General features: G+C 52.2%; 2 protein-coding genes across 2 annotated transcripts; one reads left to right on the top strand and one right to left on the bottom strand.

Annotated features, from left to right (window-relative positions):
• Positions 1–745: 745 nt before the first annotated feature.
• Positions 746–1,913, top strand: LOC138687396 (loricrin-like). The gene is made up of 2 exons (XM_069794332.1): positions 746–905; positions 1,278–1,913. Exon 2 carries the CDS (start codon positions 1,297–1,299, stop codon positions 1,663–1,665), a length of 369 nt encoding a protein of 122 aa, XP_069650433.1. The 5' UTR covers positions 746–905; positions 1,278–1,296; the 3' UTR covers positions 1,666–1,913.
• A 9,833-nt stretch (positions 1,914–11,746) lies between these two features.
• On the bottom strand, positions 11,747–13,708 carry LOC104323751 (protein MRP-126). The gene is made up of 3 exons (XM_069794330.1): positions 13,547–13,708; positions 12,764–12,922; positions 11,747–12,088 (listed from the first exon to the last, which is right to left on the bottom strand). The coding sequence occupies exons 1-3, from the start codon at positions 13,706–13,708 to the stop codon at positions 11,903–11,905; spliced, it is 507 nt and encodes a 168-aa protein (XP_069650431.1). The 3' UTR covers positions 11,747–11,902.
• Between the last annotated feature and the right edge of the window lie 1,427 nt (positions 13,709–15,135).

Raw genomic sequence — 15,135 nt, 5'->3', positions numbered from 1 at the left:
GTAAATAAGGAGCTGTGGCTTTTAGAGGTCAATATACTTTGCAGGGTGATGAAGTGCTGGGCAGCTTTTCAACCAGGACAGGGCTGTGCAGAAGGGCCGTCTCCAGAGCTCCGGCTTTGCTCCAGAAGATGGACCCAATGAAGCAGGCAGCACCAGATGGGTCTTTTAATTCCTCAGTCTTCATTTCCTGATCTTTGTCATTAAGAGTATGGAAATAGCTAGTCTTTGTCAACAAAGCACCCAGGGACCTTGCTCAGATTTATGTGAACACAGCAGGGCTTGCAAGGTTTTCAGCAGTCCCCAAGACTGTCTTCTGGCTGCTCAGGTGCCTTTTGGGGGGAATTCAACCCCTTTAGGTCAAGGAGAGGAACTCGAAAACCCCTGCTGAAGCCCAGGAGGACTTTTTCCTCGCCCCAGGCTGTCCCCATGGCCATGGCGGCTCTTTTGGACCGAGGATCTAAGGGAGAAGAGAGAGCAACTTTCCACTCCTTTTTACCTGGATTATTTCTGGCTTTATCTGGTGCTGGCTCAATAGACTCTGAGAGCAGAGTCTCGTGGGATGGGGCTATAATTATGCCTGGATTTAATTTAACAAAACAAATCCCAAACAGACAAGCCTTTGGAAACCCAGGCACCCACAGGTTTTTCTATTAAGGGCAGGTGAGGCTGGCAATTAGATACTTATGTGGCACAGGAAACAGATAAAAAAGAAATGATACCCATCACAAGTGAGTCAGGCAAGCAATGTAAACAGAGGGCGGTTTGATGGGGATTGGGTATTAAATTAATAGATTGCTATGACAGAGAGCTGTCTCATTTCCGGGGAAATGGATCTGAGATCTCTATAAAACTGCTCCTGTCCCAGGGATCTTCATTCCCTCCTCTTGTTTTCCTCTCAAGCTCAGGTAAGTCTGGCAGCATGGATGGATTTTCCTTCTTTGGGGACTCATTTCCCAGCAAGGGATGCAGAGCACAGGTTTAATGCAAACCCTGCTGTTGGGGTGCGGGGATGCTTGCAGGGTGGCGGGATGCATGGAGGGAGGCGAGGACCTGACTCGTGGCTGGGACAAGCCATGCTGCTACAGCCAGCTAATGAAATTCTCGCTCAGTGAATGCAGGGCACTGCACCAGACCTGGGGGGTCTTCCAGGATCCTGCACAGCAGTGCTGGGGGTGTGATTGCAAATGGGGCAGGCACAGGGGCCCCAGGATGAGGGTAGTGGGGCAGTCGGGGCGGTGGGACATGCAGCAGCCCCAGACAGCTCCATTTTCCCCCAGGTCACTCCGACATACAACTATGTGCTCCCGCCAGGACAAGGACCAGTGCCACAGGCAGGAGCGCTACACCCTCCAGAGCAGTGGTGGCTGCCACAGCTCCGGCGGCAGCGGCGGCTGTCACAGCTCCGGCGGCGGCAGCGGCGGCTGCCACAGCTCCGGCGGCGGCGGCGGCGGCTGCCACAGCTCCGGCGGCGGCGGCGGCTGTCACAGCTCCGGCGGCGGCGGTGGCTGCCACAGCACCGGTGGCAGCGGTGGCTGTCACAGCTCTGGCAGCAGTGGCAGCTGCCACAGCAGTAGTGGCTCCAGCTGCCACGGGAAGCCACAGGTCCAGTGCCAGCAGCAGCAGCAGCAGCAGGTCTACCAGCTGCCCTCGCAGAAGCTGAAGTGATGGGGTGTTCCGCACACCCCAGCTCCAGCAGCAAAGGCTACACATGGACTAGCTCCCTCCAGCCTCCCCAAAGCTTTGCAAGCCCCGGGAGCTGCCTGGCTGCAAACCCTCTCCTCTGCCCTCCAGGATCATCACTCCCTGGGGAAGGGGCATCCCTTGTGGTTCCCTGCTGCCTCCGCCGGATGCACCAGGCTGTGCTTTGCCCCCACGAGGGGCCCATGAGACAATAAAGCATTAAGTTCCCAAGACCTCTCTTGTGTTGGCATTTCCTTAAACTGCTTGTCCTTATTTTCCATACACACTATAGGGGCACAGCTGGATTAACAAACATGGTTGTGCCATTTGTGCAGATCTGGTTTCTCTCTGAACTCTCTTGATGGTCCGGTGACTGGCCACAGTCAGTGTGGATCATCCCTGAGTGCTCACCAGCTCTACTCTCCTCCACCAGCCGGGATCGCTGGGTACCAGGTGATGGGGAAAGCACAAAAATATCTCCCCATCTGTCCTGGGTTTGGCTGGGATGGAGTTAATTTTCCTCATAGTAGCTGGTATAGTGTTATGGTTTGGATTTAGTATGAGAATAATGTTGATAACACACGGGTGTTTTTAGTGGTTGCTAAGTAGTGTTTATACTAAGTCAAGAATTTCTCAGCTTCTCATGCCCGACCAGCAAGAAGGCTGTAGGAGCACAAGAAGTTGGGAGGGGACACAGCCAGAACAGCTGGCCCAAACTGGCCAAAGGGATATTCCATACCTTGTGACATCATGCCCAGTATATAAACTGGGGTGAGTTGGCCTGCGGGGGGACAGATAGCTGCTCAGGAACTGACTGAGCATCGGTCGGCAAGTGGTGAGCAATTGCATTGTGCATCACTTGTTTTGTATATTCCCATCCTTTTATTATTATTATTGTCATTTTTATTATTATTTTTATTCTTACCATTATTATTATTTTCTTCCTTTCTGTCCCATTAAACTGTCTTTATCTCAACCCATGAGTTTTACTTTTTTTTCAATTCTGTCCCTCATCTCACTGGGTGGGGGGACTGAGCGAGCAGCTGCGTGGTGCTTAGTTGCCAGCTGGGCTTAAACCACGACACCATTCCACAGCATGTCCTGCCTGGGCCCTATACCCAGGGTGTAGCACCGGTTGTGGGTATCCTTGGTGCCCCCAGGCCCCCAGAACTTTGCATTCCTGCCCCATCCCCTTGGGGCTTCCCCACCATGAAAGCTTTTTTTACACAGCTTTGAGCAACCTCCTACCCAAGAAGGCTACTTGTGATCACCAGGCGGCTCATGAAAATCAGGCAGGCATTGTGTTGCACAGTTTTTATTGCTTTTTTATGGTATTACAACCATAGAAGAAGAAAAATAAGCCCCAAAAAAATTCCTTTTGGATATTTACAATGCATAAACATCACAGTTAAGATGGCTGATATATTAACCCCTTCAGATAGGTAACAGCTGAAGGACCGGATCCTGCACTCATTAGCTTGAGAGGAATAAACTACTGCAGAAAACATTCATCCATGTAGTAAAGTGATCATAAAGCAAATCCTTGTCAGAAATTACATGTCTTCCCCTGACTTTCCAAACACTTGCAGATGGGGATATAAATATTACAGGCCTGGTAACTATCTGTAATATTTTTTTCCAGTGAAACTCAGGGTTTCTACCATCCCCCCCTTGCTATTAAAACCTCCTTGTTTTATTGGTTTATTTATCGGGAGCAATGTTCTAACTGAGCATGGCCAAGGAAAGCAGTCATGTTTCCTCATCCTCTGGCCAGTCACTGTTGGTGGCATTTCTTTACGCAGCTCTGTGCAGGTTAATTACGCAAAGACATAGGTAAAAATTTTCCATAAAATAAAAAAATGAGGGCTGGGCTTCCCTTTTTTTAATGGAAAAGAAAGCCAGCATGCTGCCCCGGCTGCATTTATTAGACTGAAACATCCTCATAAGTGTTGAGGTGCATTTTTGGTCCCCCCCCAAACCCATGGGAATTTTGCTGTTGACTTCAAATGAGCTGGAGATGAACTCCCAACCACAGACCTTTAATTTTCCCTGAAGAATTGCCAGTCTTTATTCATTATTACTGTACAGCCTGAGTCAACTAATTGCATGGTTCATTCCGGCCCTATTGTCTAGTGATTTTTCACTTTCTACCCATTAAAAACAAAAGGAGCTCATGGAGGAAGGGGTTGATATGTCAGCCGTTGCTCTGCTGTTGTGTTCCTGAGAAGAAAACAGCAAATCTGTCCCCACCCACCCCACCCCCCAGCCTTCAAGCTGCATTTGCAAAGCACCCCAAAGAGACACCCGTGGAGCATCAGGACAAAACAAGAGACCCAGGGTTATTTTTGCCTCATGGAGGTAATACGTGGAGTGGGGCACTGTCTTCACATCTCCCCTGCCACTGGTGCAAGGGCAGGCGTTGCCTGCACCAGAGGAGTAGAGAGAGCCCAAAAGGTGACCATACCGTGCCCACAGGTTGCTGGTGCCTCTGTCCTTTGCCCCACAGGGCAATTCAGGGATCCTACAGGAAAGGGAAGAAAACCTGTGGGGGAATTCACCCGCAACTGCCCCAAAGCCCTGCTGAGGCTGCCATGTGCCCCCCCCAGCCCCCATTTCCCCACCACCTGCCCTGCAATACCTCTGCTTTGCACTAAGCTTGTGCCCGATAAGCTTGTGCAATTTTGTTGGAGTTGTTAGAGCTGATTAAATACTCTCTGGGTCCCCATGGAGCTGGAGCTCAGCTCCTGGATCCACCTCATCCTCCCTGATGGATCGGGCTTGCTGGGATAACCACAAGGGGTAAAGCAGACCTGGGGAGCCACATACCACCTCAGGGTGACACTGGTCCCAAGGAAGGATCTGTCCCCACCTAATGAGGCAATGCAAATGCTGTCTGGGAGTTTCGCCTACTTGCCACACTCCCTGAGCTCTCACTTACCTGCTCGTCTCTGTGCCCCAGGAGCAGCAGCAGATGCCCTTCAGTACACACAGGGTTTGGCAGAGCCCCTCTCCTTCTTGTTCATGGGCTCGGTGTCCGAATCTGGCAGGCTGGTGATGTATCTGTACTTGCTGGTGGGTGACCTCTGAGAGGACAGGAGCCCATCAGACCTTCCCAAAGGGGCAAGGTGGCGAAGCGAGGGCTGGGTCCCTTTATTGCAAGGGCAGTGCAATGAAAAGGATAGTTGCAGCAGGCAGCGGAGGTTGCACAGAGTCCAATGCTAAGGTTTCATAGCACGGTATTACACCTGGATTTGCCCAGGGAGGAAATGAAGGCACAGCAGGACTAGGCACCCCTTCCTCACCCTGGACCTCCCCTTCCCTGCAGGAAAATGGGGACAGCTGGACCGGGAGGGGTGCACAGGAGCTTTGCTGCCTTGCAATACAAACCCAAGGAAATTGCCCACAATGCTCAACCCCAGGAAAATTAAAGACTGAAGAGATCCGATTCCAACCCTGGGTGTGGGGTGAGTGTTGCAGGACCCCTCATAATCCATGACGACCCCTAAGTACCACCCCAGCACCTTTGCCATCCATCTTTGCAACCTTAAGCCCATACAGTTACCTTGACAGGAGCAAACTCCTGCTGGATCAGCTTCTTGAACTCACTTCTACTGAATGGCTCAGATTTCTTCTCCTTCCTGGCATTGCCCTGGTAACTCTCCATCATGTCAGTGATGGCTTTAATGAGCTTAGACATATCTCCAGTCCTGGAAAGGAGCAAAACTTGAGGACACAGCAAGGAGCAGGGGCAGCTTTGCCCGCAGGAAAACTGCCACGTTCCCTTCCAATAACTCAAAACATATTCAGTTCAGTTTCAGCCTTTCTAAATTTCTTTGCCAAAGGTAAAAAGAAACCTCCCTTTGCTGGATGCTAAAAGCTGGGCTGCCCACCGCCCTGGCTACTCTCGCAACTTTTACCTTAATTCACTTCATCTCTCCACTTTCCCATTCCCTGCTTAAATTAAAAGGACGGGGTTACCTGTAGCCATCTCAGGCACTTGTTGGGTTGAATGAATCAGCTCTTGCAACTAAGGAAAGTGCCGTGTCTACACATGCACTGCACTTGGGGCTGGGCGGAGGCAGTCTGGGCAGCTAGTCCTGTGCTTGTGTCTTTAGTCCCTGCTGCCCCAAGGCCTCCTGGGAAGGATGGGTTGCAAATTGGCCCTGAAAATAGAAAAGCTGATTTCAAGTACAAAAAGAAATGGTGGAGACTCACCCTGCTCACCTGCATCAACCAGCCGACGGGCGCAGATCGGACTGGTGGGAGCAGCTCTGTGCAAGCTCCTTGCAGGCTGCAGGGGAATGGGTGGAGGGTGAGGATTTCTTCCGGTCAATCCTGTTCTCTGGCTGCTTCTCTGCATTGCTGCACTTTCCAGGGAGCCTCCCTCATTATCCCTCCCCGGGGAGGATGTTTACCAGAACACCTGGGAGAGATGTATGTAGGTCAGCGTGCAGCTCTGCTCTCCGTGGGCATTGTTTAGGGACCTGAGGGGGGAGTGCAGGGTTTTGCACAGGGGTTTGCACTGGAGACATCTCCTTGGATCAAAAAAAAAAGCTAACCAGATGTTCTCTTCATATATGAAAGTTTGCATTTAGCTTCCCCAAAAAGGTTTTTTTTCCTATACAGCCAAGGTCATTTGTGAGTTCGTGGGGCTTTGCAATGCCAAAGCTTTAAAAATGTCAGAGACAAAAAAACTTCCTGCAGAAAACATGGTTTTAATCTAATTTTTGAGGCTGTCCCTTATGTCTCATGTGGGCTGCCACTGGGCCTAGACTACATTCACATTTGCCAAGCTTGGACAACAGCAGCAGAGCTGTTGTTTCTTCCGCAAGAAAGGAGAAAGAGCACCAAGCTGCTTTTCAAACAGGGCAGCCTGCTCCAAAGAGTGACACCCCCAGTGAACCCAGACCTCGGTGGCCATGATGAACAGGGTTATGAGCTCCCTCCTGTTGGAGAGTCACTTAATATACATCTCGATGGGACAGGGACAGCCACCACCCACCCCCGCGGTATGGCCTCAGTGCCAGGCTGCATTTCAACCCCAATGGAGCAAACTGAGTTGTGCACAGAGCCAGGCTGCATTTCAGCCCCAATGGAGCACATCAAGCTGTGCATGAGGCCAGGCTGCCCCAGGGGTTCCAGGGGAAGAACAAAGCACAGGGGCTGTGGGGATGCTGCAGCGAGGCAGCCAGGGCAGGATGCCTGGCTCTTGGCCTGTTCTCTGTGTGGTCTCAGAGAAGTCAATGACCCCAGGTTTGCTTACCTGGAAAGGGGGTGTAAAAAGCCCTGCCTGCTATGAAGGGTGTGCCAGCTTTCATTAAGGGCTCAGGCACTGTCCCAAGATTGCCAGATACGGTACGAAGCCAGATGAGATCACACTCTACATCAGCCTTCCCAGGCGGCATTTGCAGGGCCGGGTTCATAGCAGCGTGTTTGGGAGAGGAGGGGTTGCTGGAGCCAACGTGTGCCACCCACGTACCACTGCTGACACCGCCAGCACAGCACAAGACATCTCTGCAATTAAGTGGGTTGTAAATGAGATGCAGACCATGGTCTAGAGCTAAATTTTACCCTGGCACAGTGAGGCAAGAGGCAGCAAGTCACTGCAGGCCCTCTGCAGCAAGGGCTGCCCAGCACACGGATGCTTTTGGTGGAAGCCAGATCAGCCCAGGGGCTGCTGTCACAGCTTATGGTCCCCTGGAGCTGGAGCTTTTGGGAGAGCCCCAGCCCTGGGGGACTTGCTTCAGGACTATATTGGGGATGGCCAGGCAACTGGGCACAGACAGCAGCACAATTTACTCTGCAACTTTTTGGGGCACAGCCTTGCCAGGTTGCTTAGCACAAACTCCACAGAGAAACCAACATCCCCACAACATTTCTCCCGCGAGCTGGAGCGCCTGCTGCTCCCAGCCATGCCCTTGATGAAGACGCAGCCAAAGGAGTGTTTTCTCATGGGCTGGAGTCATGCCGATGGCCAAGTGCTCAGGGTTTAAGGCTTTATGTTGGCGGATCCCCACCTCTGTATGAACTATCTTGGATGAGCATCTCTCTGCCACGGGGATGGTGCATGTGGGAAGGACCCCAGGACCGGGGATGCTGCGGGGTGGCCAGGCATGGCCGTGCGGAAGCCACTGCACCAGGCAGGAAGCACTTGTGGAGGAGGATGGGAGGGCAACACATGGCAATGGCACCTACAACCACTGTACTCCTCCCTCCACCACTGCCGTTCCGATTAGCACATGTTCCCCCCGGGGAATGAGGGGAATTAGGAGGAAAATTGCTCTGAATCACTCTGAGCCAGTCCCTTCTGCCAGCTACTCCCTCCGAGCCTGCTGCTACTACGGTGCCATCCTGTGGCAGCACATCCTCATCCACAGCAGCGTCAGGCTGGCTTTGCTGGGCTCCAGGCATGGGTTTGCCCATGACGACGGGTCAGCTCCTGGCCACATGCCTCACCGACACCCCAGGACCGACCAGTTTTACCTCATGGTGGCTCATCCCTATTGGCCTGTCTAGACTGATAACAAACGCAACGCGCACAGTGCATCAAAGTCCCCAGTTGCCACAGCACTGGGCATTGCACAACCCTTCCTGTGTCAGCCACTGGGCCACTGACTCCGCTTGGAGGGGGCTGTGGGGTGTGAAGGGGGTCTGCAGCAGGTGGAGGAGGTCAACAGTGGGTGGAGGGGGTCCGTGGTGGGCAGGGGGACCAGGCAGGATGGGGATGCTGGGGCTGGGCTAGGTCGCAGCTGGGAGTCACAGCTCAGCCCCAGTTGGATTACATCCCCTCATTGCAGAGCTGTTCATAAAGCCCAGCCCTGGAGACTTTAGCCCTTTTTCTCCAGTCTGGGAGCTTTGGGAGGGGGTCAGCAGTGTGAGGAGCTGGCAGGGCCACCCCAAACCTATTTTGGTGGGACAGGACAGGATGGCAGTTGGGGAAGACATAGTCCTTAGGCAGGGGCTAGGCTGGGACCCCTGGCAGGGTACAAATGCGAGCTGATGGCATTGCACCCCACTTGGGCAAGCCCCCCCAAACAGGGAAAGGAGGAGGATTTAGTATTTATCTGCATCCACCACTTGCCTGATGCTTTGAGCTGTACACTGGAGGAACCACAGTGCTTCTCCCTTCTCCTTCTCCCCATAGGACACAGGTAAGAAGAATTGATGTGGTAGTGTTGAGAAAGAAAGGAGCCCTTACCAGCAAAACTGTGTGGTGGCTTCAGCAGGGGCGTGCGAGAGAGGAGTTTTGGGTGTTTGCAAATCAGTGCATGTTTTTGTTTCTGACACATAAATCAGTATAATCCTACTTATTGTAAAGAGCACTGGTGGGGTCGAAGTATGGGATGTGATGAACAGGGGAGTCACAGGATGGGGCTCTGCCTGCGATTGATGGGCTCAGCCGCTGTGTCCCTGAGGTGCAATCCTGGGGAGCTGGGCAGGACCATGGGCTCCCCATGTTGCTCTGGGGGTGGTGGCCACCCCAACAGCCTCGGTGGCACATGCCACCAGGTGGCAGCAGGAGCCTGGTCCTCAGCTTGCAGAGGTCGAATCCTGCCTTATAACCTGGGGGTGAAGGCAGGTGGGGCTGGGAGCTGACCCCCTCCCCCCGCCCCTGCTTCGTGCTGCTGGTGAAGTGCTCCTGGGGCAGCAAGGCTGGAGGAACCCAGGTGCCATCCCCAAACAGGCAGCATGGCTGTGGGCAGCAGAGCACCTTGCCCATCAGACTGAGCGAGCAATTCTTCTGCAGCACAGGATACAGCGCAGTTGGGGTGTATCCAACTGTTGTGGTTTAACCCCAGCCAGCAACTAAGCACCACGCAGCCGCTCACTCACTCCCCCCCATCCAGTGGGATGGGGGAGAAAATCGGGAAAAAGAAGTAAAACTCGTGGGTTGAGATAAGAATGGTTTAATAGAAGAGAAAAGAAGAAACTAATAATGATAATGATAACACTAATAAAATGACAACAGCAATAATGAAAGGATTGGAATGTACAAATGATGCGCAGTGCAATTGCTCACCACCCACCAACCAACACCCAGCTAGTCCCCGAGCGGCGATTCCCTGCCCCCACTTCCCCGTTCCTATACTAGATGGGACGTCCCATGGTATGGAATACACCGTTGGCCAGTTTGGGTCAGCTGCCCTGGCTATGTCTTGTGCCAGCTTCTTGTGCCCCTCCAGCTTTCTCACTGTCTGGGCATGAGAAGCTGAAAAATCCTTGACTTTAGTCTAAACACTACTTAGCAACAACTGAAAACATCAGTGTTATCAACATTCTTCACATACTGAACTCAAAACATAGCACTGTACCAGCTACTAGGAAGACAGTTAACTCTATCCCAGCTGAAACCAGGACACCAACACCTTCTTACTTGTGATGCTTTTGTGTCCCCTCTGTTCAGGGAGCTGTGAGCTCTGTTGGGATGAAAGGATGTGTATAGATTTGGAGACCACTCTGCTGTTACGGGAGGACCCACTGATAGCTTTTTCTTGCTTGTAGCCCTGTGTTGGTATCTGGGTCCTGCTGTGCTCAGGGTGTGTGGTGGCTCACTCTTTGCCACCTCCGGTGCGATGGTCCAACAGCCCCAGCAGGTGACACAAAAGGAGTCCTGCACCCTGGGTTTCGGGGGAGCGTAAAGTCCCGCTGTGTTGGCAAATATCCTGTTGCATCAGCACCGTGAGCTTCAAAGCTGGTTGCTGCCTGGATCCTGGGGGAAGGTCCCAGGGTGGTTTGTGGGTGCCCCCAGCACCAAGATTTGTGTGCTTGGCCCCTGCACAGGGAGACCCCTCTGCTGCAAAGAACAGAAGGGCTGACCATTGACCAGCAGAGTGCTGAGCTCCTGAAGAGCTGATCTGCTGCAAATGGGACCTGAACCACCCTTGTCCTGAAAGCTGGGCATGTCCTTATGGGCCAGCCCTGGGGACAGCTTGGTTCTTGGAGGTAATCTGCTACTGCCCCAGCAGGATGATGGCAATGAACCAGCTCCACTCTATCCCTTGGGTATGGGCCTCTTACCTGCTCGAGAGACCCTAAACTGCTGTAGGATGGGGTGCATGACCCATTTTGGGGTGCAGGATTGAGTGCTGGGTGCAGGATCGGGCTCCAGAAGGGACCTGCCACCCTGTGCAGGCTTGGGCAGAGCTGAGTGGACTCTGGTCCCTGCAGCGGATTTTACCTTGTAAGAAGGTGTTTGACACTTCAGATGTCAAAATTGACTCCAAAGGAAGCTGAAGCAACCGAGCCAGCAGTGGTGAAGCAAACTTGTGGCAGTCTTGTGTTAACCAGAGGGCTTGCTTCAGTGCGCTGGATTGGGGAAACTTGTGGCAGGTTCCTTCACAGAGCAGGGCGATTTCAGGGCTTTGACTCACCCTTAGGAAATCACAACTGTTCCTTTTTTCCCCCCTCTAAAAGGCATTTGCAAATCAGTAGCCAGGTTCTAAGTATGCATGAAAGGAGGCTGCTCAGCAGCATCATAGGCATTTCCAGCCACCCACTCTGGAAAGCAGCTATTAATAACCGACACCTCCTCAGTGCAAACATGGGATGCTCTGAGTGAGGAGTTGGGATTGTTCTCAGGTCTTCTCCACACGAAACCCAGTGGCCAGACCTCACTGCTGGCTGTAGCACTAAAACTAAATGCATCCACCCCCAGCCCCCTTCCAGCCCCATGTCAGGGCTCTGCAGAGCAGAAGTGCCTAAAAAGCATGCTCATCCAGAAAAGAGTGCTCATCCATCCCCATCCTTTCTTCCAGCTATTGCCTACCACCACAGGTCAGTCCTAGGAGACGTGCAGAGTGTTTTCAGGCCAAAATGTTGGGGGTTTTTCTAGTTGGAAATGCAAAGGCATGTCAAATTATACTGCCTTCCCTCACCTATGGAGCACATTACAATATGAGTATTGTGAGCACCCACTGCAGTGAACCCTGCTCTCCCCAGGCATTCACCTTGCCCCTGAGAACCTGCAGCTTGTCTCCAAGGTGGATTTGCCTGGTTTAAAGTCATGCTGGGAGAGAGAGCAAGGGGCAGGACTTGCCTTGAGGAAAACCCGTGAAGACACACAAAAGAGTTTTGACAGCCTCAGGGCAAATCTTTATTTGGCAGCAAAACCATCAAACTTGAAGGAAGGAAAAGAGGGAGGTGGGTGGAGAGGGATGGAGAGGAGAAAGCCAGGGGCTGCAAGCACTGCATGGGTGCCTTTGGCCTGGGACCACAGCCCACCTCAGTGGTGGTGTTGGTGCTGGTGTTTGTGTTGCTGCTGCTGGTCCTCAACATCATGGAGGTGTTCGTGAGTGGCAATGGTAACACGGACAATCAGCAACATCACCTCGCAGAAGCTGATCTGTGCATCCTTGTTGATGTCAAGGTCCTTCATGATTTCATCAATGGTGGCCTTGTTTTTCACATGCTGCAAAGGAAGGGACAGGGTGAGGGCAAAGTCCTGTCATCCACGGCTCAAGCCTCTCCCCGGCCTCACTGGGACCCTCATGTGTGCCAGGTCCCCAATGGCCAGGTGCTATGAGTGATTTCATCCCTGTGTCATCATCACCAATTGCTTTGGGTACAGCAATGATTCACCTGCAGCAATAAAGCAATCAGAGGGCAACAAGCTAGCATCACTGCAAGGACACCATGCAGTGTGGAGACCGATGAAGGCAGCAGTGTTAGGTCAGCCACAAACCTCTCCTTTAGTGTGTTGGATTAAAAATGCTTTACTTTCTGCTTTAGCAATGTGAGTTACAAAAAAAAAAAAAAATTTTACTTTTTGGCTGATATTTCTGACATCATTGCTCCTAGATGGCAAAGGAACTCTCAGGCAATATGACCCTGATTTTTGCAGGTAAGGTGATGAGGTTAAATAGCTGGCTGCAGGTTCACTCAGACCTGTATGGGTTTCCTTCATCTGTCTACAGAGCATGTTTGGAAAGTGGCAGTCAGACAGGGAGAGTCTGGGCAGGTGTTGGGGCAGGAGAGCAGAGTAGGAAGGGGGTGAATCCAGGTCCCAGATATATTCAGGCAATGGGGTCCAGCCCAGCTACCTCCCCATGTGGGCCACAAGAAACCCTGCTTTGACTCCACTCACCTTGAGATAGTTCACAAGCTGCTTCTCAATCAGGAGCTTCAGCTCCTTCTTGGTCAGGGTGTCTCTGTCCCCTTCCCGCCTTGAGTACTGGTGGAAGACATCAATGATGACATCCATGGCCTTCTCCAGCTCAGAGAGCGGTTCCTGGATCTGGGAGGTCTGAAGAGAAACCATTACACTGTATAATGTCAGGAGCCACAATAGATGAGCAAGTCTGATGTAAACCAGTGAGGCTCTGCTACAGCCACCTGCTTCACACCAGATGAGGATGCAGTCTGGTTTCGTTCGGTCATTCTTTTTGGGGATATATTTGAGCTGTTTGTTTTGAGTTTTCTCTTATCTACAAGCCAAAGGAGACTGAAGGGTATTGCAGACTTTGCCTGCTTCTGCTCTGGGATGTGCAACTACAGATAATAACTGAGAGTTGATTTCCTTCCCCTCCAAATGTGCCTTCTGTAAGTCAGGCACTGTTGGAGCAAGGCTCCCAAAATAGCTGGTGGCACTGCAAAAACCTCTGTAGAGATACAGAGTATGAGATCTGATGTCCAGAAGCCCCTTCAGTGGTTGGACTGTGCTGTGAGGAACCTCTTCCAGGAGGAGACATCTCTCCTTGTGGGTTGTGCTCAGGTGAGCCCGAGTGGAGATGGTTATCCTCTGCCAGCAGCTGATGGCAGCTCACATGGTGAGGAGAGGCTCCCTAAGGGTTCTTGCACCTCCAATGGCCCAGCCAGCACCTGGAAAAGAACATGAAGACCTTAAATGCCCATATCACATTAGACTTGCCTTGCTCATCTTGACAAAGTAGTGAGATCCCCTCAGGCTGGAGCAGGGCTGGTCCCAAGCACGGCATCTCTTATAGCCTGACCATCCGCCTGTGCCCCTCCACCTGTTGTGAAATGTCTGTTTCACCCAATTCCAGTCCATCTTCATTACATACTTGTACATTGCTTAAGGCTCCAGGGTAGTTCCTTAAAAGGGGTGTCTGTGGCTTTTCCCGTAAGGTCGGTGTGTCATGTACTCTGACTGGGTGGCAGGAGGTGGTCAGGGCATAGCTGTGTCCCTGCAGCTGGGTCCCCTTCACCCCCTCCACCTGGCAATTGGGGCTGAAATTCTCCAGCTCTCAGTGGAAGTCCATTCCCTTTGCTGCTTCAGTTTCACCCGGTTTACTCTCATTTATAGAGATGTCTTCATGCTGCAAGACAAAGGGGACCCACAGCATCATGCCTGCCCTTCTCCAATGAGCCAACACTGCTTGGCCCTGTAGCATCCCCACCCTTGCAGACCTGGTGCACACAAGCACTGCATGGCCCAGTGCACCCAAAGGCATCCCATTGTGTAATTGCTTCACGCAGCCCAGCACTGACAGCGTGGCCAGGGTTGCCTTCATGACACAGGGACAGAGCTGGTGCTGAGGGCAGTGCCGCAGTGCTGGGGGACCATCCCCTGCCTGCAGCAAGCAGCTTTTTATGGAAGACAAATAATACAGGGTGGGTTCCCAACCTGGCAGGGCTCCCAGAACTTCATTTCATCTCCTCAGGTTAGTAACAGCCAATGCCAAGGGTGGTTTCTCCCCACCCAAGGTATGCTCTGAGCTGGGGAGACCAGGTGTGGCTGAAAGGTGTGGTTTTAATTTTTAGGACTGTATCCTCACTTTGTTGCTGCTTTTTTTTGTTGTTTCTCAGTGTTGCAGAGAGCCAGCACAGGTGCTTTGCCTCAGAGCAGCTAAGATGAGGAGCAAAACAAGATTGTCCAGTGCTTCTTCATTAAAATGCTCTGCCTGCTGATTCAGCTGACTTGTTTGGGGGTTTGTTTAACCTGCCAAACATGACACTAATCTCAGACACAAAGTGGAGGCCAAAACATGGCCATGGACAGGCCTGGGGCAAGCTCCAGGACCTCCAGATGAGCTGACATGGAGCAGCACTGTGCAGGCAGCTGCTCGGGGATGCAGCCCCAGTCCACACACAGTGGCCACTGGGACTCCTGCCCTCACTGGTGGGGGTGCACTGCATTTCACAACAGGAGTGCTTTGATGCACAAAACAGCTGGAGAAAGGCTGGAGCATTTCACAACAGGGTGTCAGGGACCATCTGCTCAGTTGCAGAATTTTGCAGCAATTTCAGGAAACCATACTTTTGGTCATTTTATCATCCTGGAGGTGGGGAAGAGCAAGGATGGGTTACAAGGTGTGGGTTGTGGCCAGGGATTTCAAAAAGAGGGATGTGGCTAGGACCCTCAGATGTGCCCACCAGGCAGCAGGGATGAGACCCCAGGTATTTCATTTTTAAATGCCAGTGCAATCACTAAAGTGACCAGGGAGCCTGTGTATTGCTTAGGGTCACAGGAACATGTGCTAGTACAACTTTTAGCCT

Source organism: Haliaeetus albicilla, chromosome 10 (assembly GCF_947461875.1).
Source record: "Haliaeetus albicilla chromosome 10, bHalAlb1.1, whole genome shotgun sequence".
In the NCBI taxonomy this organism is placed as follows: Eukaryota; Metazoa; Chordata; class Aves; order Accipitriformes; family Accipitridae; genus Haliaeetus; species Haliaeetus albicilla.
The sequence above is the reverse complement of the archived record's forward strand: the minus strand, read 5'-3'. Positions and strand labels throughout refer to the sequence as shown.

Bases quoted from the DNA above. Each gene is read 5' to 3' on its own strand.
- LOC138687396 (XM_069794332.1), top strand. From the start codon at position 1,297: ATGTGCTCCCGCCAGGACAAGGACCAGTGCCACAGGCAGGAGCGCTAC.
- LOC104323751 (XM_069794330.1), bottom strand. From the start codon at position 13,708: ATGTACAAGTATGTAATGAAGATGGACTGGAATTGGGTGAAACAGACA. The intron at 12,923-13,546 runs GCAAGTCTAATG...GTTTCTCTTCAG, and splicing joins ACTTTGTCAAGATGAGCAAG to ACCTCCCAGATCCAGGAACC. The intron at 12,089-12,763 runs GTGAGTGGAGTC...CTTCCTTTGCAG, and splicing joins AGCTTGTGAACTATCTCAAG to CATGTGAAAAACAAGGCCAC.